The 24961-nt window shown below is 54.0% G+C and overlaps 1 protein-coding gene across 1 annotated transcript in view; it reads right to left on the bottom strand.

The window, feature by feature from the left end:
- CUX2 (cut like homeobox 2) overlaps nucleotides 1-24961 on the bottom strand; it is a 264720-nt gene that overhangs the window by 36477 nt on the left and 203282 nt on the right. The window contains 3 exon segments of the mRNA XM_058281377.2: nucleotides 114-190; nucleotides 2687-2810; nucleotides 6754-6888. Coding sequence (XP_058137360.1) covers nucleotides 114-190; nucleotides 2687-2810; nucleotides 6754-6888 — 336 coding nt within the window.

The raw sequence follows: 24961 nt of genomic DNA, 5'->3' as shown, positions 1-24961 counted from the left end.
CTGGTTCTAGAACCCATGAACCTGGCAGACCCAGCCTGTGTGTTCACAGCTTTGCTGCCCCCTCTTCCGAGGCTGGGCCTCAGGGTCTGATGGGGCCGGTTCCAGACAAATACCTGCATGGAGGACCTTAATCTTCTCCTCTGCTTCCCCCAGTCTGGCCGCCAAAGTGACTTGTACTTCTTGAAGGCCCCTGCAGAGAGACCCGCCCGCTCACGTCGGCTGCGTGGGTAGGTCTTGCCTGGGCCCCCTGAGTCAGACGTCATCCCAGCTTCCCACCCCTGCCCTATCCCCTATAATTTGCACTTGTCTTTTTGACCAGTCCTTAAACACCACATTTGGACATCTGCCCTGGTGGGGTGGGTTTTTTTTTTATGTGTATGTGACATTCACAAAATGTAATATTAACCATTTTCAAGTGAACAATTCAGGGCATTTAGTACATTCAAACATTGTGCACCCACTGCCTCCGTCTATTCCAGGATTTTCCATCAGCCCAGGGGAAACCCTGTACCCATCAGCAGTCACTCCCCATCCCCTCAGCAAACATGAGTCTGCTTTCTGTCTCTCTGAGATGTGCCTTTTCTGGACATTCCATAAAGGGGGCCTCGTACAGGATGTGGCCTGCGTGCCTGGCCTCTTTCCCTCAGCGTTACGTGTTCGAGGTTCCTCCACACTGCAGGCTGGACCAGGGCGTCCTTCCTTTCAGGGCTGGAGAACACTGTTGCATGGGCACACCGCGTTTTGCTTAGCCCTTCCTCAGCTGTGGGCCTTGTGGCTGCTGTGAACCGTCCTACAAGCATCTGTCCGAGCCCCATTTCCAATGCTCCTGGGTGCAGCCCTAGGGTGGCACTCGGGGTCCCCTGGTGGTTCAGTGTTGGGCGCTTTCCTCAGCTGCCCCGTTGCTTTTCTAACCAGGTGGCCCCCATTACTGCTGTCCCCGTTAAGCTTCCAGTGGCATTTCCAGGAGGCCCAGAGCAAGCGGCCTCACCGCTTGGGGCCTCGGTTTCCGCGTCTGTAAAATGGGGGTTTCTGCTAGGGTCTGCCCCAGGGCGCTGTAAGGCACGCTCAGCCTGGTGCCGGCACCCAGCCTTCACTCAGTACTGGGACAAGTCCTGGCTGGGGGAGGCCCTTTTCCCTGTTTCTGTGGAGAGAGTTGGGTGCTCAGCCGGCCCCGTGGGCCTAGTTCAAGTGTCTCAGTAGACAGAGAGGGCCTGGGCCTGACTGGGGAAAGATTTAGGCAAAGGTTTGCTCATCTCCTTAGCGAAGCCCTATTTAAAGCTGCAGTCCCCTCCCACCCCCTCCTCCCCAGCTTCGTTTCTCCACAGCCCTTATCATCGTCTAATGCACCATATATTTTATCTTATTTATTTGCTTCTCCCTTGCTCGAGAGTGAACTCTAGGAGAGCAGGGATATTTGTCTGTTTTGGTCACTGCCATGTCCCCAACACCTAGAACAGTGCTTTGCATACAGCAGGTGCTCCATCAATGTGTTGAACGAATGAAGGAAGTTTTGAATAAGGGAATGGATGAAAGGATCAATGCCATGACCAGCACAAGACTGTCCTAGGCCTACATTTGCCCGAAGAACTCAAGAGTTATTGCCACTGCATGAACTGAAAGGGCGACTACTTATTGAGCACCTGCTGTACGCAAGGACTGAGTTATACTTACTGTACACTGTTACTCTCACTGTAAGGGCTGAGGCACTTAACAGGCACCAACTCATTTTATCCTTGCAGCAGATAAGGAGTTGAAGCCACCTTAGCTCCTGTAGCAGTTTGATATTATTTTGAATTCCAAAAATAGATACTGGATTATGTTTGTAAATTGGTCTGCTCCTCTGGGTACATTAAATTGTATTGGATTCAGAGGCTTCACTCTTACTTGATTAAATTACAATTAAGGCTTTGATTGGACCACGTCAGTAGGACCTTGAGTGTCTGCCCCTTTGGTAGGAGAGGACTCACAGAGAAAACGACAAGGCAGAGGAGTTAGTGAGAGTTTTGATACTGGAGCCCCGGGCAGTAAACACACAGAGAAGCAGATAAGTGAGGAAGGAGAGAAGGCTCCATTAGACACAGCAGAGGCCCCGGGAAGGGAGACGAGCTGTTGCCTGATAGTCTACAGCTGGCCTTGTGGAGAAAGCTGAGCAGCTGAGCCTGGAGAGAAATGAGCCCCGGGGAGAGACGAGACTTATCCCAGCCTACAGCTGACATTGGAAGCTGGGACCACGCAGCCTTAAGAGGAAGAGGAAGGCTGAATGTCAGCAGCCATCTTGCTCCAATATGTGGCAACAGATTTTGGTGAGGGAAGTAACTTATGCTTTGTGGCCTGGTAACTGTGGGCTTCTACCCCAAATAAATACCCTTTATAAAAGCCAATTGATTTCTGGTATTTTGCGTCAGCAGCCCTTTGGCTGACTAATACAGCTCCATTTTCCAGACAGGGGAACTGGGGCTCAGAGGGGTAAGGAGACCGGTGCAGAGCTGGCCGCACAGCGTGCCCGCTGTTGAGGTGGGCTGGGCCGCAGGCCTGACGGTGTCCAGACCCTCACCCTTTCTGTGTCTCTGTCCAGCAGCTCCGGGGCTCCCTAGGGGGTGGGCTTCCTGGCAGGGGTGACTTTCCTGGCCCTCTTCCCACCCGGGGGACAGCAGGAGCCTGGCCCCAACCCCCCGTCCCCACTCACTTTTGTTTCTCCACCTCATTTCTCTGCAGCAAGGTTTCAGACAGGAGGGCTTTGCCGGGAATACCTGGGAGGCGGCCCCCCTCGGTCAGCGTGGGCCCGGCCGGAGTCGTTCCCTCTCTCTGCTCTGGAGGGAGAAAAAGAGGAAAAACGAACCCACTGCTGAGGCAGTGGCAGCTGAAGCCACTTCTGCAAACCTGGATCCGTGGCTGGGAGAAGAGTCAACTTCCCAAACTTAGGCATCAGAGGGAGTGCAGCTGTAGGGGTCTGCGGTCAGCGTGGCCAGCTGGGTGGCCGCTGGGCGCCTGCACGCAATCATGCCCCTGCCGCGAAGGCGAAGCTCAGGTCAGCACCCTAGGGGCCTTCCCCGCCCTCTCAGACCCACTCATTCCTCCGTGACTGTTGTTTTTTTTGGTGGTGAAATACACATAACAGGGAAGCAGACATGGCTCAACTGACAGAGCATCTGCCTACCATATGGAGGGGCCAGGGTTCGATCCCCAGGGCCTCCTGACCCGTGCGGTGAGCTGGCCCACACGCAGTACTGATGCACGCAAGGAGTGTCAAGCCATGTGGGGGCACCCCCGTGTAGGGGTGCCCCACTTGCAGTGTGTGCCCCACAAGGAGAGCTGCCCTGTGTGAAAAAAGCGCAGCCCACCCAGGAGTGGTGCCGCACACATGGAGAGCTGACATAGCAAGATGACACAACAAAAAAGAGACTCAGTTTCCCAGTGCCGCCTGATAATGCAAGCGGATGCAGAAGAACACACAGCGAATGGACACAGAGCAGACAGTGGGGTGGTGGGGAGAGAAATAAATAAAAAATGAATCTTTAAAAAAAAAAAGGAAAATACACATGACATTTACCATTCTAAACTACATAATAGGTGATATTTAGTATATTCACAATGTTGTGCAAACACACTTGTATCTAGTTCCTGAATATTTCTTCACCCCAAAAAGAAACCCTGTACCCATTAGTCATCCCTCCCCATTCCCTCCTCCCCCAGCCCCTGGCAACACCAATCTGCTTTCTGTCTCTATGGATTTGCCTGTTCTGGACATTTCCTAAAATGAAATCACACAACCTGTGACCTCCTGTGTCTGGCTTCTTTCACTTAGAAGCGTGTTTTCCAGGTTGCAGGTTGTTTTCCAGGTTGCAGGTTGTTTTCCAGGCTGCAGGATCCTGTTGCAGCAGGATCAGCATGGCAGTCCTTTTTTATGGCTGAGTAATATTCCATTGAATGGACAGACCACATATTGTCTCTCCATTCAGGGCTGATGGATGTTGGGGTTGTTGCCACCTTCTGTGAATAATGCTGCTATGAACATTCATGTACAAGTATCTGCTGGGGTCCATACCTAGGAGAGGAACTGCTGTTGAACTCTTTGAGGAACCGCCCCGGTGCTTTCCTCTCTCTAACCTTGGGCAGTGCACACTCAGCCGCTCAGCCGTCTCCTGGCTGCCCTGCTTGTCACCCTCCTCCTGGGCAGGGCCCCTGGCATGTCCTCCTCTGCAGGACCTGGTGGCTCATCCCAAGGATCAGCTGGTGCTTTTGGCACTGGATTCATTGTAGGGAAAGAGAGGCTCAGGGGCTACTGAAGGTGGGCGGCCCAAGTGGGAAGGCCCAGGGCACGGAGAGGACCCGGCTGGAGCCCACCTGGAGGGTCTGGCTGGGCGACCTTGGACCCAGTGGACTCAGTTAACGTCTGTCCTGCTTCTTAGACTCCTACTGTGCGTCTGGCACAGGTGCCCTCCTAGGAGAGAGAGCTTTGAAGACACCGAGATGCCCAGAGGGGAGCCAGGCGGAGACTGCAGCCATGTGGCCATAAGCCAAGGGTGGCCGGCCACTGTCTGAAGCTGGAGGCAAGCAAGGACCCTCCCCAGGCCTTCAGCTGGCCTCCAGCACGTAGGAGATGGAGTCTCTGTCATAAGCCACCAGCGTGTGGAGCTCTGTATGGCAGGGCAGGCGCAGGAAACTAAGACAGGGCACCGAAGGGCCCCAGCCTGGAGCCTGGAGCAATTGTAATCACCCACAACAATGACCCTACAACGGGATGGCCACATGATGACCCTACAATGGGAGGCCAAACTCAGAGTGACCCAGGGAGGAGGACGGTGTCGCTGAGGCCTCTCAGAAGGCTTCCTGGAGACACGGGCCTGTGAGCTGGGGCTGAAGAATCGGCAAGTGCTCCTGGGGCAGGGATGGTAGCCGGGAGCATCCTTCAACAGACCTCAGCTCATTTTATCCTCCCGCTGTAGGAGGGAGACCAGGGATCTGGCAACTATGGCCTCAGCCCAATCTGGCCCGCTGTTTGTTTTGTAAATAAAGTTTTATTGATACACAGCCACATCCACTCCTTGACATTCTGTAAGACTGCTTTCTTTCTTTTTTTTTTAAAGATTCATTTTTGTTTATTTCTCTCCCCTTCCCCCTCACTCCCCCAGTTGTGTCCATTCGCTGTGTGTTCTTCTGTGTCCACTCGTATCCTTGTCAGCGGCACCCGGAATCTGTGTCTCATTTTGTTGTGTCATCTTGCTGTGTCAGCTTTCTGTGTGTGCGGCGCTACTCCTGGGCAGGCTGCACTTTCTTTTGTGCAGGGCGGCTCTCCTTACGGGGTACACTCCTTGCATGTGGGGCTCCCTTACGTGGGGGACACCCCTGCTTGGTAGGGCACTCCTTGCGCGCATCAGCACTGCGCCATGGGCCAGCTCCACACGGGTCAGGGAGGCCTGGGGTTTGAACCGCGGACCTCCCATGTAGTAGGCGGACGCTCTATCCATTGAGCCAAATCCTCTTCCCAAGACTGCTTTCAAGCTACCAGGGCAGAGCTGAATACTTGAGATAGAGACCCTATGGCCTGCACAGCCTGAAATATTGACTCTGGCCCTCTACAGATGAAGTTTGGGAGCCTTGAGGTCTCATGTGTTCATTCCTTAGGGAAGTATTCCCTGCCCCTACTCCCTTTCCCTCCCCCAAAGCCTTTATCATCTGACCCATTGTATATTTTATGTATTCATTCAAGGAATAACTAAATTAATATACAGTCAGGGACTTTTGCCTGTTTTGCTCCCAGCTTTGCCCCCCCCACCCCGTGCTTAGAATAGTGTCTGCACATAGTAGGTGCTAAAACAATAACAGCACCCAAGAACAAGGTCTTTACCAACGTCCCTCACCTGCATGATGCTGACCCCTGCCTCATCCCCAGAGGTAACCAGCCTCCTGAATGTTGTTCATCGTTCTCCTGCTTTAAAAAACCTCATCGCCATATACATACACCTACACACTGTATCTTTCAGCTCTGTTTCTTGAGTTTTACAGAAAGGGCACCATGATAAATGTGGTCTTCTAGTCATGAAGATTCGTCTGTGTCATTAAGCGTAGCAGTTCATTCGTTCATTTTGACTTCTGTGTAGTACTGCGCTGTGTCGATACCTCGTTTATTTATCCAGCCTCCAGCCACTCGACATTTGGCTTGTTCCAGTTTTGGTTATTACAAACACTGCTGTCAGCATCATCTATCACGGATGGGTGGGATAAAGAGATGGGCTGTGGGGTGCATGGGCAGGGGTTGATATGATCATTTTTGATGTAGGATGAAGGTAACACCACTGCCCAAACAGAGAAACCCCCAAACTCAGGGACTTCCTGTATCTGAAGGCTGGGGAGTTTGAAGGGGATGTTCCACACAGTCACTCAGGGACCCAGGCTACAGAGGTCCCACCACTTGATGCAACACATGATGTCCCTGTCACAGCGACTGCTTAGAACCAGCCAAAGGCAGAAAGAGTGTATAGAGGATCATGTGGAGGTTGATAGGATCCAAGCCAGGAAGTGGCACGTGTCACTTCTGCCCACACCCATTGGTCAAAATGCAGTCATGTGACCATACTCAGCTGCAGGGGAGGCTGGGAAATGTAGTCTGTCTGCATGTCTAGGCGGAGGCGAGGGAAACACACTGCTCTGTCTCACCTACAGATGCTGGGAAGAGATGAGTTGGGGCCTTAAGAACACCTGAGTCAATGGAAGATTCTAGATAACCCAACAGCGAAGGCCTTATCACAGTACCTTTGGGGCCGAGGAGCTCGGGGTGCCTCTTCCACGAAGCGTGGAAGTCTCGCCGGGTCTGGCTGCTGGGGTCGAAGCTGGGGGGCTGCAGTCTGTCGTCTAGGGTGCGTGCTGCCTCGAACACAGGCACGGGGTCTGCAGGGAGAGAAAGAGGGGAGGGGGACAGGGATGGTGAGGGCCTTGTGGGGTGGTGGGTGCCCGGGCTGAGGCCATGGACCTGGCAATTCCCTCCAGGGGACTCCTGCCTGGAGCTGCTCTGATGATGTGGGGGGACCAGCAGGGACTCCTGCTGTAGTGGGGAGCAGCCTTCTCCAGGCCCCTGCACAGTGGTGTGTGCGCCTTCCCCCTGCGTGGGGAGCCCTGCCCAGCCAGGAAAAGTAATGTGTCACAATTTTGTCACTTTCTTGTGCCTGTGACGCTCCACAATGTTCCTCTCCGGCCTCCAATCACGGGGAGCGCAGCAGAGCAAGGACCCAGGCCGCCACACTGGGAAGCCTCCACCCCGAGGCCAGGCCTCCCACGGGCTGCTCCCAGACAGGGACCGAGCACAGCAGCATTGAGTGCTATGGGGGGAAGTGGGTCCCCCAGAGGGTTACGCTGAGGTCCTAACTCCCAGCACCGTAGAATGTGACCTTATTTGGCAATAGGGTCATTGAGGGTGAAAGCAGTGACGGTGAGGTCACACTGGAGGGGGCGTGTAATGCAACAGGACCGGTCTCCTGAGAGGGGAAGAGATGGCACACGAGACAGAAGACAGAGTCGCGTGCCGGTGGGGACAGGCCCTCCAGACGGCCAGCCCCCCCTGCAGCAGGGAGAGGCCGGGAAGGATTCTGCTCTCCAGGTTACAGAGAGGGCTTGGGCCAGCTGGCACCTTGATTCCGGACTTCTAGCTTCCAGAATGGGGAGAGGAGAGATCAGTGTGGTTTTAAGCCGCCCAATTTGCTGTGCTGTGTCACCAGGCAGACTTTTGTCCATAGGGTGGCTCCAGGGGCTGATTTTGTTTCAAGGACCCCCCACGACCGTGCCCAGCCTTCCGTAGACTGCCCGGGAGTGCAGGATGCTCCCCACTGCCCCTGACCTTCCAGGCCCCTTCTCCCCGGGGGCCACACTAGCGTTGCGCCTCCCAGCTCCCTCCTCATCTCGTTTCCCACAAAACCTCCTGTACATGTAATTCCACCTTAGTGCCTGCTGCTCAGCGGACCTGGGTGAGCACCCGTCACTTGTGACGTGCATCGCCATTGAACAGTGGCTTTTCTGGTGATGAAACACACACCTGCAGGTGAGAAGCCTCCCAATTCCCCAATCGCGATAAGGTGAGAAATGTGCCGGCCCTGCTGCCTGGAATTTTGTTCCCTCTCCCACCTCTTCCTTCAGATCTAGAGCCCAGCACCATTTCCTCCAGGAAGCTTCCCACCTCTCCACCTAGGGCAGGTAATAATAGCATCTGGATAATTCCAGGGGCTGCCATGGCATTTTCCAGATGACAAAGCTGGTCGACAGGAATGGGTTCCTATGACCCTTACAGCATCCTCTGGAGGTCAGCTTGGGTCACTCATTTTCACAGGTGAGGACACTGAGGCGCAGAGAAGCCAGGTGACTTGCTGAAGGGTAGAGCTGAGATTCAAGTCTGGGTCCCTTTCTCTGACACTGGCAAGTTTTCCTGTCCCTTTCTCTGACACCACAAGGCCTCCCTGTTGCCTCGTCCCAGACCAAGGGGCCCGTGGCCTGGTTCACAGCTCTTCCCAACACTGGGGCCATCTCCTCTCTTCCCAGTGCCTCTGGGGACCTCCAGCCAGCACCTGGTTGGCACTGTTCTCTGCTGGACGCTGGAGCGAGACATCCATTAGACATGGTCTAATCCATACTCACTTCTCAGGACGGCTGTGTGACCTTCGCAAGTGTGTCTGTCTCTGTGCCTCACCATGAAAGTAGAGACCTGGGAAGTAGATTTGGCTCAACGGATAGAGCATCCATCTACCACAAGGGAGGTCCAGGGTTCAAACCCAGGGCCTCCTGACCCGTGTGGAGCTGGCCCACGTGCAGTGCTGATGCGCACAAGGAGTGCCGTGCCACGCAGGGGTGTCCCCTGTGTAGGGGAGCCCCACACACAAGGAGTGCGCCCCGTAGGAGAGCTGCCCCATGCAAAAAAAAGTGCAGCCTGCCCAGGAATGGCACCGCACACATGGAGAGCTGACGCAGCAAGATGATGCAACAAAAAGAGACACAGATTCCCGGTGCTGCTGACAAGAATACAAGAGGGCACAGAAGGACACACAGCGAATAGACACAGAGAGCAGACAATTGGATGGGGGGAACGGGGAGAGGAAAAATAATCTTAAAAAAAAAAAGTACAGACTAATGGGGCTGTGACAAGGACTCACATAAAGTCCTTGGCATGGTCGAACGGGAGTCCCCACTATCCCTGCCGTACTGAGCTGCAGTCACAAAAGCCTCCCGCTCTTGCTTCCCCAATGCCCGTCCCACCTCCCAGCCTCTGCACAGGAGGGGCTTCTGCCTGGAACACCTCCCCTCCCCTCCCCTCCCCCTTCCAGCTGGTTTTGCGTCCTTGCCTTCCACACAAATGCCATTTCTTCCAGGAAGCCTTCCTTGATGAGTCAGCCCTCCCAGGAGAAGCTCTCCCAGCTGCCGGCGCGTCTCCTCCCCAGCACCCTTGGCGGCTACAATTGGCATTTATTTGTGAGGCCACCTAATTAATACTCCACAGAAATGCAAACCTCACAGTGAGGGCCGGTCCGAATCTGTGTTTGCTGCCCCTGGGCCCTTGTGCCTGGCATGAAGTCTGACACGCGGTCCAACCCAAGAAATACTTGCTGATGGAAGACGCAGGGCGGGCGTGCCCGAGGGACCTTCAGGTGCAGCTGGACCCAGGGCGCCTCTCCGTCCCGCTCTCTCCTCCTCCTGTCCGGTTGGGTGGCGCGCTGCTCGGACAATGGGCGCCGGCGCGGAGGTGAGCAGGTGCGCCCAACGCCGCGGCGTCTCTCCTCCGTCGGCAGCCCCCCGCGCCCCGTCATTAGGCGAGGCCTGCTCGGCGGGGTGTGCCATTATGTCTCCCCGGGCTGATGTAATTATACATTGACATAATTAACCCAGCAAGCGCATTAGGCAGGCCAGCTAAAAATTCATCTATAATTATTTGTTGTGTGCATGCTAATGAGTCCATCTGCACTGCCTTTGTACAACACGAACAAATTAATTTACAAGTCTGGATTTTTTAATAAGTTCAAGGAAACGCTTCCTATTGTGTCCTGGTTTTCTAGAAGGGAATAAAAAAGGCGGCGGGCGCTCGCCAGGGTCAGGGAAGTTAGGTAAACAGGGGAGGGTGCGGCCGCGGGCGGGCTGTGAAGGGGCCACCCCGGGCCCGCTCTGCTCCCACGGAGGCGGGAGGCCTGGGGAGCCGGGCTGCCCGCGAGCCCACCCCCCCACGGAAAGGGACGTCATTTGCGCCGCCGTGGGGGTCGGGTGTGGGCGTCTCGTTCAGCTCGGAGGTCCCGCGTGCTGCCTTCTCGGGAAGGCGCTCTCCCTTGGGTGGCTCCTCGGCGGGGCTGGAGGGGGGGGGGGGGGCGAACGCCCAGGGCAGGTTCAGCGGGGTCCGACTTTGCTTGCGGTGCAGGGTGGAAGTGGGCGGTGAAGCTCACAGGCTCTGAAGCCCAGCTCCCAAGGGACCCTCAGGCCCAGTTTCCCCATATTCATAAAATGGGAAAAATATAACAGTGCCCCTTTCCCCAAGACTTATTATTAGGTAGATTAAAAATGATACAGAGGGAAGCGGATGAGGCTCAACCATACAGCGTCCACCCACTCTATGGAGGGCCCGGGGTTCGATCCCCAGGACCTCCTGACCTGTGTGGTGAGCTGGCCCACGCTGAGTGCTGCCACACGCAAGGAGTGCTGTGTCATGCAGGGGCACCCCTGTGTAGGGGAGCCCCATGTGCAAGGAGTGCACTCCGCAAGGAGAGCCACCCCATGTGAAAAAATTGCAGCCTGCCCTGAAGTGGCGCAGCACACAAGGAGAGCTGATGCAGCAAGATGACACAACAAAAAAGAGATGCAGTTTCCCAATGCCGCCTGACAATGCAAGTGGACACAGAAGAACACACAGTGAATGGACAGAGAGAGCAGACAACGGGGGCGGGGAAAGAAAGAAATAGAATAAAATAAATCTTTAAAAAAAAAGGATACCGAAAGAGGTAGTATGATTTAGGGGTTGCTGGCATAGCACAGATGTGTGGTCGGTTATCAGTTCTGACTCAAACAAGCTGTGTGACCTTCGGACAGTTAGTTAACCTCTCAGAACCTCGGCCTCTACATCTGTAAAATGGGTCCCATGTGCGGGGGGGGGGGGGTGAGGCCTGGGGGAGGGAACTCTTGTGGAGGTTTGCGCGGCACTTGGAGCACAGTAGGACCAGGTAAGTGTGGGCTGCTGCTGTTCCCCCGAGAGGAGGCGGCATGCCTGGTCTTATGCGTGGCAGGAGCTGGCTGTCCAAGCGGTCATGCTTGGGGGAGCCTTGGGATGGGGTTTGGCCTCACATGTTCTCATCAGTCTGGGGAAATCCAGAACCAAGAATCCAGGCAGGTTGGCTCCAACTGGCAAGGTAACTGGAGGTCCTTGGGTGTCCTGCCGCTTAAGTGGGGGGCACACCAGAGTTCCAGGGGGAACTTGCCAAACATACCAATTCCTGGGCTTCGCTCCCAAGACTCTTGTGCAGATGGTCTGTGCCCAGTTCCCGTCCCCTAGAGAAGCAGGTGGGGATTCCCCAGGGCCCGCTGTTCCAACTCTCCCCCTTTCTCCAAGGCCCTGACGCTCCTCTGGGCTGGAGTGGATGTGTGGCTGCTGCCACCCAGTTTTGATCCTCTCTTTGGGTAAAGGGCCTGATGAGCTCCCAGGGGGGTTGCCAATCAAGATGTCCTGCCTGCCCCTGGCCAAGGGGTGTCACTTGACTCAGACTGGCCAATCAGAGCTCTGCCCTGAGAATCTGCGCCCTGAGAGGTCATCACAGTCTCCCTGTTCACCTGCGGCTGGCTCCGGCCCTGTCTGAGTCCTGTGGTCTCACCATTTCCCCCCACCATTGGCATTGGAATAAGTTCCTTTTCTACTTAACGATTTTGCCAGAGTTGGCTTCTGCCACATGACACTTAAGAACTCCAACTACTAGCAAGGGTGACCCAATATGACACAAGGAGACCCAGGAAATCGCTGGTGTGGTAAGTTCATTTCAAAACTGGGTAAAAATAGGACCAAATCCTAAAGGGATTGAGGGGCGAATGCCTAGAGGACAGTGAGGGCGCGCGCAATTAGCCGAGTGGCTGGCGAGGCTCGGCGGGCCAGGCCCACCCGGGCTCTCCAGGGTAACATCTCGGGTTTGGGGAACGCAGGAAACACGCAGGGCTTATTCTGCGTTGACGCTCAGGACAGCTATGCCCAGGAAGCCACCAGGACAGAGAGGCGGGCTCCTGCTCTCAGCCTCGAGGAAGGGAGAGGAAGAAAGAATCAAAAAGGATCTCTTGTGTTTGCTGGCACACAGTAGGTGCTTAATAACTGTCTGTTAATAACTGAAGCAATGAGAGGGGCATTCACAGGACCAGGGGTGCCTCTGAGATGCACGAGGAGGAAGCGTGACTTGAGAAGTCTGACTGAAGTATGAGCAGGAGGAAGGAGGGAGGTCGGCGCAGGGGCTGCAGGGCAGAGTGGGCTGGGTGCGAATCCCCCCCCCCTGCCACAGCCCAGTTGTGGGGCCCTCAGTTTCTCCCCTCTGAGCCTCAGCATCCCCTTCTGTAAACTGGGGGCGGCAACGCACTCCATCAAGGTTATGGTGAGGACTTGCTGAGGTCAGGCTTGGGCTGCGAGAGCTCAGGGTCCAGAACACAGGCAGCCCTCACTAAAGGGCGACGGGGTGCTCCTCAGGGAGGCCCGAGGGGACCGTGTCACAGCTCAGCTCTGCGGGTGGCGCTGCCCGGCTCTGTCCCTTGACCTGCTCTCAGAAATGGCTGTGTGTCTGGGTGGGACAGAGCATGGGACAACCACCTCTCAGCGGGTGACCCAGACCTCGGCTGCAGGGCCCTGCACCACAACGCAGAAGCTGCCTCCAGGGTTCCCAGAGCTCCAAAGAATGAGGCGAAGATACCAGACCCTGGATTTTATTCGTGCCTGAGCCAGTCTGGGGGACTTAGGGAAGGAATGAGAGCAGGGGAGGACTCCTTCCTCAGGGAGTGGATTTCAGTAGAAAAGAGATGGGAAGGTGTCCTGGGGGCAGGGGCCAGCCTAAGCAAAGGCAAGGAGACAAAGGCAGGGTAACAGTTACACTAATATAACCATCAGGGCCTGCTGTGTACAGTGGGGCAGGTTGTGCACAGCACAAGGGCAATTCATGGGGATGGCATTCACCTTGCAGGCCACGCAGATTTTCCTATTGGTACCAAAATCTTCAGGCAGAAGCAGCGATCTGGCCTGAAGAGGCGGCTGTGCCCTAACTGGTACCAGGGTGCCTGGTGTCTTCTGGGTTCAGGGCAGTGCCTCTGACACCATAACCATAGCTGCTCTGTGCCAGGCCCCGTGCAGGGGACTTCCCAGGCCCTCTCTCTTTGTCCTCATGAGGGCCCTGGAAGGTGGATGCTGTTCCTACTCCCCATTTCCCAGACGAGGAATTGAAGGCTCGGAGAGGGGGCGCCATGTGCCCAAGAACACCCAGCTCAGACGAGCCCACGGCCGCAGGACTCTCTGCAGTAGGCCAATTTCCCACCATTAGACCAGAGGCCCAAGACTGGAGGGTCTGTTCTTGGCCTTGCTGCCGGCTGCTGTGCTTCCTTTAACAACACGCGGGACCTCTCTGGGCTCCCCCCACCCAGATTCCTTTGGCAAGAATATCCCAGGCACACACTTGGCAATGGACACCACCAGGCAGGGGCGGGTCCTGCGAGTTGAGCACTTTGGCCCTGGGCCCACCTGGGAGCTGGGAGGTGATGGTTAAACACCTTCACAGCCGAGCTGGATGCGTGAGGCACAGACACTGCAAACCCTCCAAAGTCCCAAGCCCCTCTTGGCGGGGGGTCAGGGGTCAAATCCTAGCCGTGACACCCTCAGGGGAAGTCATTTAGGCTCTGTGGGCCTCAGTTTCCCCATTAGCAAAATGGGGATAATTACAGAACCTCCTGCTTGGGGTGGTTCCTGGATTCCACGAGGCAGACCGTGAGAGCTGCTCTCCTCCGCCCCCCAGGTCCTCCGCCCACTCTCCCCTGGGGCCGTGCAGCACTTGGCCCTCCCTTCAAGAGAGAAGGCCTCAGAGAGCCTGGGGATCCCTGCAGCACCCACCCGCGCTCAGGCGCCCGGAGCTGCCTCAGCGGCTGAGTCACCTGGGGGGGCCGCCCCGCCCGAGCTGAGCAGGGCTGAGCAGGAAACCCTTCTCAGAGCCCGCTGCGCGCGCGCCTCCTCCGCCCCCTCCTGCCTTCCCTCTCTCCCTCGCGGGAGGCAGACCTGCCCGCCGGCTGAGGGCCCCTGCCTCCTCCTGCTCCCTCCCCCTTTATCCTTCACAGGCGCCCCCCCGGAAATCTCTTGCATGTCTGATACCACCTTGGCGTCTGTTCGCAGGGGACCCAGACTTACGTGCGACTTCTTCGCCTCTCAGCGCCTCAGTCTTCCCGTTTGTAGAACGGGGATAAAGCAGCTGCTAGGCTGCAGGGGGCCTGAAGCCTTGAAGCCCCAGTGGTGAGTCTGAAGTGGGTTGAGCCTGCTGGGCCGCGGAGGAGACCAAGCACCCACCTGCTCTACTCAGTTCAAGAGGGACGCCCACCCTGTCCTGGTGCGGCTGACACCCCGGAGGGGAGAGGGATGCTGCCCATTCACAAGTGTGCTCGGCAGCCAGGGAGAAGGTGCAATCAGCACATCCCAGGGGGAAGCAGATTTGGCTCAACTGATAGAGCATCCGCCTACTACCACATGGGAGGTCCAGGGTTCAAACGACCTCACTTGCCGTTCGTGACCTTGACCCCTGGACGGAGGAGGCCTTGGGGCTCCCAGAGGCGGGCGAGGCCCGGCACCATGCTCCCCGCCCTGGCTGGTGGGCTCTGACCTGCCGGACCCCGTTTCTGGCCCTCACCCTCAGAATTCCAGCAACTGGGGTAGACGGGGCACCCCACCTGTGAGGCTGGGGCCCGGTGCAGGCAAGACCCCAGCCCAGTGGAGTGAGCAGCCAAGAGCTCACGAGAGCTCACCCTTTTTCTTTGCTTTTTTTTTTTCATCCTTCTTGATCACCCACAGCGAGCTCAGCCACACTGCACGGCCTGAGAAAACCACCCCGAGGGAGCTGCTGCTACTATGCCCATCTCCCAGAGGAGAAAAGCCAGGCCCAGCAAAGGGAAGCTGCTTGCTCAAGGTCACCAAACTTGAAAAGGGCAGAGCTGAGTTTTGAACCCAGGCCTCTCACCCAAGCCCAGGAGGCCCAAACGCCAGGCCCTGGGGTGCTGACTTCACAACCTCTGCTGCATCTACATGCCACTGAAAGAGTACCCGTTTGGTATTTGTCTTTACGTGACTCAAAATGTTTTTTTCACTTGCATAGGTTTTAAAAGAAAAAAGTGTTTCACTATTATACGTAGATAATTGGGATCCTGTGTCGTCAATAGAAGGTACTTTAACCATACGTTAAATACAAAGAAAGGAACAAAACAGAAAACCAATGCTATTAAATTCTAGTTAGCAAAACCACAATGAGATACCCACCAGAATGTCTATTATTAATAAAACAGTAAGCGCTGATGAGGATGCAGAAAAACAGGATCCCTCTTACGTTGTCAGTGGGGATGGAAGCTGGTGCAGGCAGCCACTTTGGAAAACAGCGTGGCAGGTCCTCAGAAGTCAGACAGAGGGAAGCAGATTTGGCTCAACTAAAGAGCGTCTGCCTACCACATGGAAAGTCCAGAGTTCAAACCCAGGGCCTCCTGACCTGTGTGGTGAGCTGGCCCACATGCAGAGATGATGTGTGCAAGAAGTGCCCTGCCACGAAGGGGTGTCCCCCACATAGGGGAGCCCCACACGCAATGAGTGTGCCCTGTAAGGAGAGCCGCCCCATGTGGGGGAAAAAAAAAGGGCAGCCCGCCCAGGAGTGGCGCTGCACACACGGAGGGAGAGCTGACGCAGCAAGATGACACAACAAAAAAAGAGACACAGATTCCTGGTGCCGCTGACAAGAATACAAGCAGACACAGAAGAACACACAGCGAATGGACACAGAGAGCAGACAATGGGGCGGAGAAGGAAGGGGAGAGGAATTGAAAAAAAAAAAAAAAGTCGGACAGAAGGACCATATGACCCGGCAATCCCACTTCTAGGTGTTTACCCCAAAGAACTGAAAGCCGGGAGTCAGACGTTTGCACGACAGTGTTCATCACAGCACTATTCACAACAGCCAAACGGAGGAAGCAACCCAAGTGTCCAGCAGCAGATGAATGATGAACAATGTGGTGTGTCCATACAACGGAACAGACTCAGCCTCGAAAAGGGAATGAGGTTCTGTGACCACGTGGGCGACCCTGAAGACATGTTCAAGGTCGTGTTAGGTGAACTAAGCCAGACACAAAGGGACGTATATTTTATGATCCTAACTATATGAAATAGCTAGAATAGGCAAACACATGGAGACAGAAAGTAGAGTACAGGTTCCTGGGGGCAGGGGGTGGGAAGAACGGGAAGTTAACCCATCATGGGTGTGGGGTCCTGTGGGGGTGATCGAGCCCACTGAATGGGATGCTTGCAGTGGTTGAGATGGGAAAGTTTATGTTGTTTATGTGTTTCTACAATTTTAAAAAATGAGCAACTACAGAAACAAAGACAATTAAATATAATACATGATCTTGGACTGGATCTAATAAAGGAGGAGAAAATTCCCCAAAGGACATTATTGGGACAACTGCAAAAATTGGAATACACACGGAAACATTTTTATTTCAATGTTAAATCTCTTGAACTTGATAACTGCATTTAAAGTAGTTAGATAAATGAATATACTTATTCTTAGGAAATGTATATGAAAATATTATGTGTTCAAGGGAATATGCTGCATATGACCTACTCACAAATGGCCAGAAAACTGATAGACAGAGAGATAGATACAGACAGATAGATGGAGAGAGAGTTGATAGAATGATTTAGTAAATGGAGCAATATGGTAAAGTTGGTGGATCTGGTTATCTTGGATGGGGTAGGTTGGAGTTCTCTGTATGGGTTTTGTATTATTTTTGCAATTGTGCTGTGTTTGAGATTATTTCAGAATAAAAAGTTAAAACAATTCTAGTTGGACCGTGAGTCTTGGCTGGCTCCCTGGTAAAAGCGGGGGCCTGGTTAGGACACTCGAACACCTGGCTGCGCCGTTACCCGGAAGGAATCAGAAGGACCACACCTGTCAAGTGACGTGTGCAAAGTTTCAGTGCCATGTCCAGGGACATCTGAGTCTCTCCCATGCCAGGGGACCAACTTGGGGAAATGCTGGCCCCTGCCACGCCCTTAGCCTCCAAAACAACTCGTGCCCTGCTCGGGCACCTGGCAAACTTTGCATCCCAGTGTCAGCAGCGGCAACGAGCCTTGCCCACGGCTCCTTAGCCTGGGGTCAGGAGCCCAGGTCTGTGCCTGGCTCAGCACTGCCAGCGGAAACCCGTCAGCGGCGCCGCCCGCTCCCCGCCCGGAGACGCGGCTTGCCTTTATTTCCCCTCTTCACTCCAGGGGCACCCAGTCGATAGAGAGACAAGGGCGGTGGCCGAGGGAATCAAATGGCCTTAGATCCATCTTGAATAATAATAATAAAAAACCAGGAGACCCCAATCAGAAGCATTTCATACAACAAATCCTTTTGATTAGTTGTGCACACGGCAGACACGGGAGATCAAATGGGAACCGTCCGAGGTGGCGGGTCCTGGCGGGCTGGTGGGGGGTGGAGAAGATCATCGGGAAATGGAACCGCCGCTATCTGGTGGCCATCGACCTGTTCTTTATGTATAAGGAGCTTAATAAAATGACTGATTCATTCTGGTTACATCGGGTCTGAGCCCCCAGAGAATACCGCCAGAGGAGTCATCTTATTTTAATGCCACGCCAGGGGGGAGATGGGGAAACCTTACCTATCCTATCTTCTGCCACTAGCGGATGCTGTTGTTGTTGTTGTTGTTGCTGTTTCTTTTTCTTTTTCTGAGCCCCTCTGGGCTTGGGGGGAGGGTGGGGTTGGGAATCTAGGAAAAGCTGCCTCCATCCTCCCACTTTGTCCATCTGAAGGAAAGTGGCATTCGGAGCTTTTTTAGGAAAGCTGGAGCCGGAAAGCCTGTCCGAGAGGCTGTTTAGAAACACATATATGCAGAAGTATGCGTACACCCCTCCAAAATATCTCCGAGACAGAAGCCTTCGCCCATCTGGGCCCCAGCTCCGGGCGCCTGCGTGGGTGGGAGGCTCGGGCTATTGACGGTGGCAGCAAGACTAACTCTGATCCTTTAGTCTTAACTTTTCAATAGCAGATGGGGTGCGGCGCCCTAGACAAACCGCCAGCCACGTGCCCGCCCACCCCTTTCTTCCCTCCGTTCTCAGGGCCGGCTGCTTTGGGTGGGGTGGGGGACAGAGGGGCTGTGCACGACAGTCTTCTGTCTTGGTCCTGGTGGTGAGAGTAATAACGGCAATAATAATGACAGCAGTGCCCCAAAAAGAACGACATAGCAGCCGCTGTTTACCGAGGTTGACCATGTGCCACACTTGGTGAAGGATTTGATGGGCTTCACCTCGCCCCATCCTCCTGACAATACTGGGAGGTGGGCATGCTTTTCTAGAGGAGGAAGTAGAAGCACAGAGAGGTGGAGAAAGTTCCCCAAGGCCACCCAGCCAGGGTGCAGCAGCCATTATGATAGCAATAAAGTTCCCAGATACTGACCTGGACAGAAAGTTCCACTAAGGCAGGGGTGGTGGTGTGCCCCGGTGTGGTGACTTGGTTTTTCATCAGCACTGCGCCTGGCAAACAGTAGGTGCTCAATATTGGTTGAGTGGATTGCATGGGGCACTTCCTCTGGGCCAGGCCTCATGCTAAATGTTCTCCATTTGCTCGTGGAAACTGCCAAATGGCCCTATACTTAGGTGAGATTATTATCCACATTTTACATGTGGCAAAACAACGGTTCAGAGAGCGCCACTGTGACCAGGGACGCCAAACGGCAGAAGTGGGCTGGCCCGGCCTCTCCTTCCACCCCTAGGGCTGAGCTGCCCTCCCAAGGCTGGACCGTGTTCGCGGCTTCCCTTAGCCAAAGCACCCGCCTCGAATTCCAGCCCCTTGGAGGCTTGGGCCAGGGGGCCAGGAGTTCCTGGCTAGCCAGGGGCTTCCTTGTTACTCCTCTGAGTAACATCTGCATTTCAGCAATTGGCAGCAAATACCCTTTAACTGTTTCTCACTCTTTTTTTTTTTTAAGTCAGATTTCAAACAGTCTTATCAAGACTGGATTTTTAAATTAATCCTCTATCTAGGATAGAACTTAGGAGTCTCGGGTCTGGATTCAGGTACCATCATTTCTCTGCTGTGTGGCCTTGGATCAGTGGCTTGACTTCTCTGAGCGTGCATTTTTCAGCTCATGGAGGGGCAGTTGGCGCCGACTTCCCAGGGGATGTGGGAATCAGAGGTCCCCTATCTGTGAGGGCCTGAGTGCAATGCCTGGCACCGGAAGCACCCAGGAAATGGCCCCCATGAGGATAGCAGCTCATTCTTTAAAATCAAATTCAAACCCCGCCCTCTCTGGAGAGCCTTCTCCAAGGCCACGGCTGACCTTCCTTGGAGCCGTCTTGCTGCTGTGTGTTCTGTTTGCCCTTCTTTGGGTCATCTTGCCCCTGCTGGGCTGCACAGTGCTGAGGGCAGGGTGCACTTGACCGTGAGTTCCCAGGGGGGTTGGCCCATGGGAGGTGCTCACAGCTGGAGGGCCCGTCCTCCCTTCCGAAGGGAAACAGCCACCCGCTGGGTGCCCAGTAGGTCCCAGGAGCATGCCAGGCACTCTCCTGATTTAACCTTCTCTCCAAGCCCGAGCCACCAGGGGCAGTAGAAGGTCGCCAGTAGCCACAGTGTGGCAGATGGGGGACACTGCTTCTCCAGGTAACTGCCACCTTCAGGAACACCAGACACCGTTAAGCCGCATTAGCTTTTCCTTTCTGTGGGTTAAATGCGCTTTCATGTTTCCCTCTGATGTTTCCTCTGACCCCTACAGGACCAGCCGAGCAGACGCATATGCAGGAGGAGGCGGAGGAGAAGGCCAAGAGGGCAGGGAGGGAGCACAATTCCTAATTCGACCCAAACCCCCGTTTCCTACACCGGTAAAGGGCCCGTGTCCTCCAGATGGCGCTAGAACAACTGCCTAGTCGTTTGGGACAAAATTACTACCGCTTCCACCAATGTGCATTACAGAGGGTTCAAATGGTTTTTTTTTTTTTTTTAAATCAAGAGCACAAGAGTATTTGAACAAACCATAACTGTGAGGAGAGAAGGGGCTTTAAAATATGACTTATCAGTTGAGATGAGGCCACAGAAGCCATAAGGATTGATGATGACTCCCTTTTTTCTGCAAATTTATTTGAATACCTGCTATGTGCCATATAGAAGAGATATTAAAAATAAAGTCAAGAAGGTAAAGGCAAACGAGGTGAGAAGATAGGAAACATATATACCCGGACAAAGGTTAACATCCCTAATATACAAAAGGCATTTGCAAATCAATAAGAAAACGGTCCACTCTGATGGAAAAATAGGCTAAGGACCCAAAACAGTGATTTACAAAGGAATAAATATCAATGACTCATAACAGATGCAAAGATATTTAGTGTAACTAGTAAATAAAAGATGCCAAATCAACAAGGAGAAAAACAATCTTATTCTTTCTGAGCACTGATCCTGGGTTTGTGGTCCATACAGGGGTACAAGATATTTTCCTTCCCAAGTTATCCACTTTTGTCTTCAGAACTACAGCACCGCACCAATAAGCCGTGCATACTTGAATGCCGTGGGGACCCAGTGTCGGAGAGGGGATTCAGCCAAGTACAGCTCAGTCATACAACAGACTGTGACGTTGGACAAACCAAAGTTACTCAGGACTTGTAACCACATCAGAGAAACAGGGCCGTGAACGTGGGTGAAAGGAAGGAGGATTCGAGCCAGTACATGCAGAGAGAACAACCAACTATTCTGAAAATGTACAAACGGGAAGATAAGAAAGTGAAACAACAAAACGTTAACAATGCTTTTCTAGTAGGCAGTTTTTCCTCCTCCTTTCTACTTTTCTGTAATTTCCAAAATTTCAGCAGTGTGTATACACTCCTTTTGTAATGGGGGAGGAAAATTTATAGACCTTAAACATTGTAACGAGCTTTCCTGTTCCACAGACTCAGTCACCCTGTTGCCTGACCACGCACCCCCCATTCTTGGCAGCACCTTGCACAATCACCACCAGCACTTTGCACCATCAACCTCAGACCCCCGAGATGCCTGTAACTCTTATGCCCTGAAGCCAACGTGGCAACGGGCTGCTGCTGCTTAAACCCTGCTAAATGAGCTCATGAACCAAGTGTCGAACTCTTGTGTTGGTTGATGAGTAGGGTCTATTATTATATCTCTCCTAAAGGCACAGAAACTGGAGCTCAGAGAGGTTAACACCCTGCCCAGTGTCACACAGCAGCTCAACAGCACCAAGTCAAGAGTCCTACCCAGCTGTCCTGGATGCTGCAGCCAAGCACCTAACCACTCAGCTGCCCAGCCTCGTCTCCCAAAAGGAAGAGCAGGGAGAGAGATGCCTGCCAAGGGCTGCCATCTCCAGCAGCGTGGAATTCGTAAAAACCAAAGCAAAGCAGAAAAAACAGTCGGGGCCACTCACCTCCGCCCTTTTCCTCAGCAAGCCTCATCTGCCTGCCCTCTGCTCCTTCCTGGTTTGGTTTGGTTTTTCCATTTTTCCCTCTTCACTAATCATTTGTTAACTACAAGTTAGCTTTCTGAAGCTGGGTCGGCACCCAGTGACTCGATGAGCGTGATAAAGAAATCAGCCGTCACCAATACAGAAGTCAGAGAGGTTTAAATCAAATCATCGTCGACAACAATGACATTAATTATGCTTTTAACACGTTTTACTGCTTTTTTTTCTCACTTCACGCCACATCTGTGTGAACAATATCCAAAAGATTTACGGTTTTCTTTCGTAATTACAGACATACAGGCTGCACACTTATCAAAATACTTGCTGAGCAATCACGCTATATCGCATTCTCCGCCAAAGATCTGTGTTGGCAGCAGTCATTCAAAACAAAAGTGTTGAATCAGGACTTGTGCGGCTTAGGGCGTGGGGGTGGGGGAGAGGATTTCGACAAATAATTTGCCTGTCAAGAAATATAAAAACAGGAACGCCCGCATCCCAGCAAAATTTTGGGGAGGATTATTTTTATGGAGGGGGTTGGGGGGGCGGGGGTGAACGGGGACTCTCAGAGCACCAAAAACACATCTGACATTTGGTTCTTGCGTCTGAGGATAAAATTTAATGAGAACAAAAATATGTCTTCCTAATTCCCCTAAGAAATCATTAAAACATTTTGTTATTCTTAAATGTCTCCGAAATGAATTAGTGGCCCTAAAGGGGCTGTTCGTGCGGTGCGTCTCCATCAGTTAAGGCAACTCATTCTCTGACTCGGTGACAGCTGGGGACGGCTGTGTCCACCCCCCTCCACTTCTGGAGAGGGGAGCGGGCAATCAGACGTGTGGAGTCAGCACCAGACTTGGAGGGACCGCCGTGGACCCAGGCTTGAGAGAGCGGGAGGGCGTGTGGGCCTTCTGGAGAGCCCCCGTGCCAATCTTGGGAGCTGTAGCGCCCCTTGGCTAGTGCTGTCGTCCCAGCCCTGTAAGTGTCTTCAGCAAGATGCGGGTTCCAGAGCGAGCCTCGGAAAGGATGCTCTTTCCCCAAACAGGGGCCCTAAGCCTCTCCTCACCGTTTTCTATCTGCTGCCACCCCCCACCACTCACCCCAAGCATTAGCCCCGTTGGGACTCCCCTGGGTTTGCCGTGACAAATTATTTGAGTGATGATCTGGTCACCTCTGCCATCAGAATGCAAGCTCCCCGAGGCTGGGACCGTGTCCCCATCGGCGGATTCAAGGTTATGCTCTCAGTACCTAGTGAGGACTCAGCACACAGCAGGTGCTCAATAAATGCCACCTGAATAAATAAAGATGTGACGAGCAGAGGGCTCTAGCTGCAGAAGTACCTCTTTGCTCAAATAACCCCTTTCTGCCTCCAGTCTTACTTCCAGTTCATCTCACAGGCCATTACTAGGTGCTGCAGTGTATGGGGTTTGGGGACGCGAATTCAGCAAGACGCAGCCCTGGCTTGGAGCTCTTCACATCCCCCAGAGGCAGACACACGCGCGACAACGAGGGAACGTAAGGCTTAGCCTGCATCTAACCGTGCTTAATGCGTGACGCTGCATTCGCTCCTGGAAAACTCCCAAGAAGCACACGAGGCAGGTTCTGATATAATTCCCAATTTACAGATGAGGAGACTGAGGCTCCAGAACGTGAAACCATTCACCCATGTCACCAAGTGCGTGGTGTTTGCAGGTCTCACCCCAAAGAGAGGAAGCACAGGCTCCTCTCACTGCTGCCCTCTGCTGCCAGGTGCGAGGTACTCCAGGCCCAGCAGAGGCGCCTGACCGGGGGCCCTGAGCTCTCTCTGGGGTCCAGGTTGGGTCACCCTCCCTCGTCGTTGGTCCCCGAGACGGTGGGATGCAAAGGACTGAAACTGGTGGGAAATAAGAGGTGCATTTTTTTCCTAATGGGATTCAGAGACCCCTGCGAGGAGAGGGGTGACATTGCAAGCCTTTGGGCTCCGCGTGGTCTGGTCCTGCACTGCAGACCCGGTGCCCGACTCGGCCCGACGCCGTGGGGCATGCCACTGCATGGGTCGCAGAGCCCCAGCCACGTCGCTGCTGCTGAAGTGTTCATCGTGGAGAAAACACACCCTGTTGTGCTGAGCGTGGGACAGGGACGTCTCCTGAGGGCGCGTGGTCCCCTCGACCTCTCCTGCTGGCCTCTGGAGGCCTAGGCGCAGACATTTCTGTTCTTGTCAGCCACCTGACCTCGCCTCTTCCAGCTTCTGGTGGCCCTTGTCCCTGCGTGCGTCCATCTGCGCCCTTCTCTTCTTGAAAGGACAGCAGGCAGTGGCTTTAGGGTCCACTCCCAACCCAGAAGGACCTCGTCTTGAGATCCTTAACTAATGACTTCTGCAAAGACCCCATTTCCAAAGCAGGTCACAGCCTGAGGTTCGGGGTGGACATGATTTGGGGGGACACTTTTCAGTCCCGCACAGTTGTCCAAGACAAATGAAGAAGGGACTTTCCTGCTCCAAATACAAAGACCCCACGAGTACCCTGGACCGGTGACGATCGCTGTGCTCCCGGTGGCTTGGAGCAGCCGCACAGCTCAGGCTGGGGTCTCGCATCCCCCTTGATGAATCCCCAGCCCCTGCGCCCCCGAGACAAGTGATTCTAGCTACCTCGTGGAAGGTTCCGGGGACAGGATTGGGGGGGCTGGGTTTCTTTTCAATTCCCCATTATTAAGCCATTCCACCTTTCTGGGCTCCTGTTTCTGGGCCAATAAAGTGAGAAGTTGGCAGGGTGGGGCCATGTTCTTTTCTTTTTTTTTTTTAATATCCCCCTCCCCCCGCTTTGCAGCTTTTTGCATGCTGTCTGCTCTCTGTGTCCATCTGCTGTGCGTTCTTCTGTGTCTGTATTTATTTTTATTTATTCCCCCTTCCCTTGCAGCTTGCTTGCTGTCTGCTCTCTGTGTTCATCCGCTACGTGCTCTTCTGTGTTTTTGCTTGTCTCCCTTTTTGTTGTGTCACCATGCTGAGTTGGCTCTCCACAGCGCTTGCAGGCTGGTGGCTCTCTGTGGCATGTGGGCGAGCTTGCCTTCATAAGGAGACTCCAGGACGTGAACCCAGGGCCTCCCATATGATAGACGGGAGCCCAACTGATTGAGCACAGCTGCTTCCCGGGCCATATCCTTTTAAAGTACACTTTTTACAGAGGTGTGACATGTGTCCACATCCTAGGGGTACAGGTGAATTTTCTCACACTGATCACACCTATGGAACCCACACTCAGATCAAGAAATGGCATTCCCAGCTCCCAAGGGCCCTGTCGCAGGACTGTTGCTC

This window comes from Dasypus novemcinctus, chromosome 19 (genome assembly GCF_030445035.2).
Source record: "Dasypus novemcinctus isolate mDasNov1 chromosome 19, mDasNov1.1.hap2, whole genome shotgun sequence".
NCBI lineage: Eukaryota > Metazoa > Chordata > Mammalia > Cingulata > Dasypodidae > Dasypus > Dasypus novemcinctus.
This window is presented reverse-complemented; position numbering and strand designations above follow the sequence as displayed.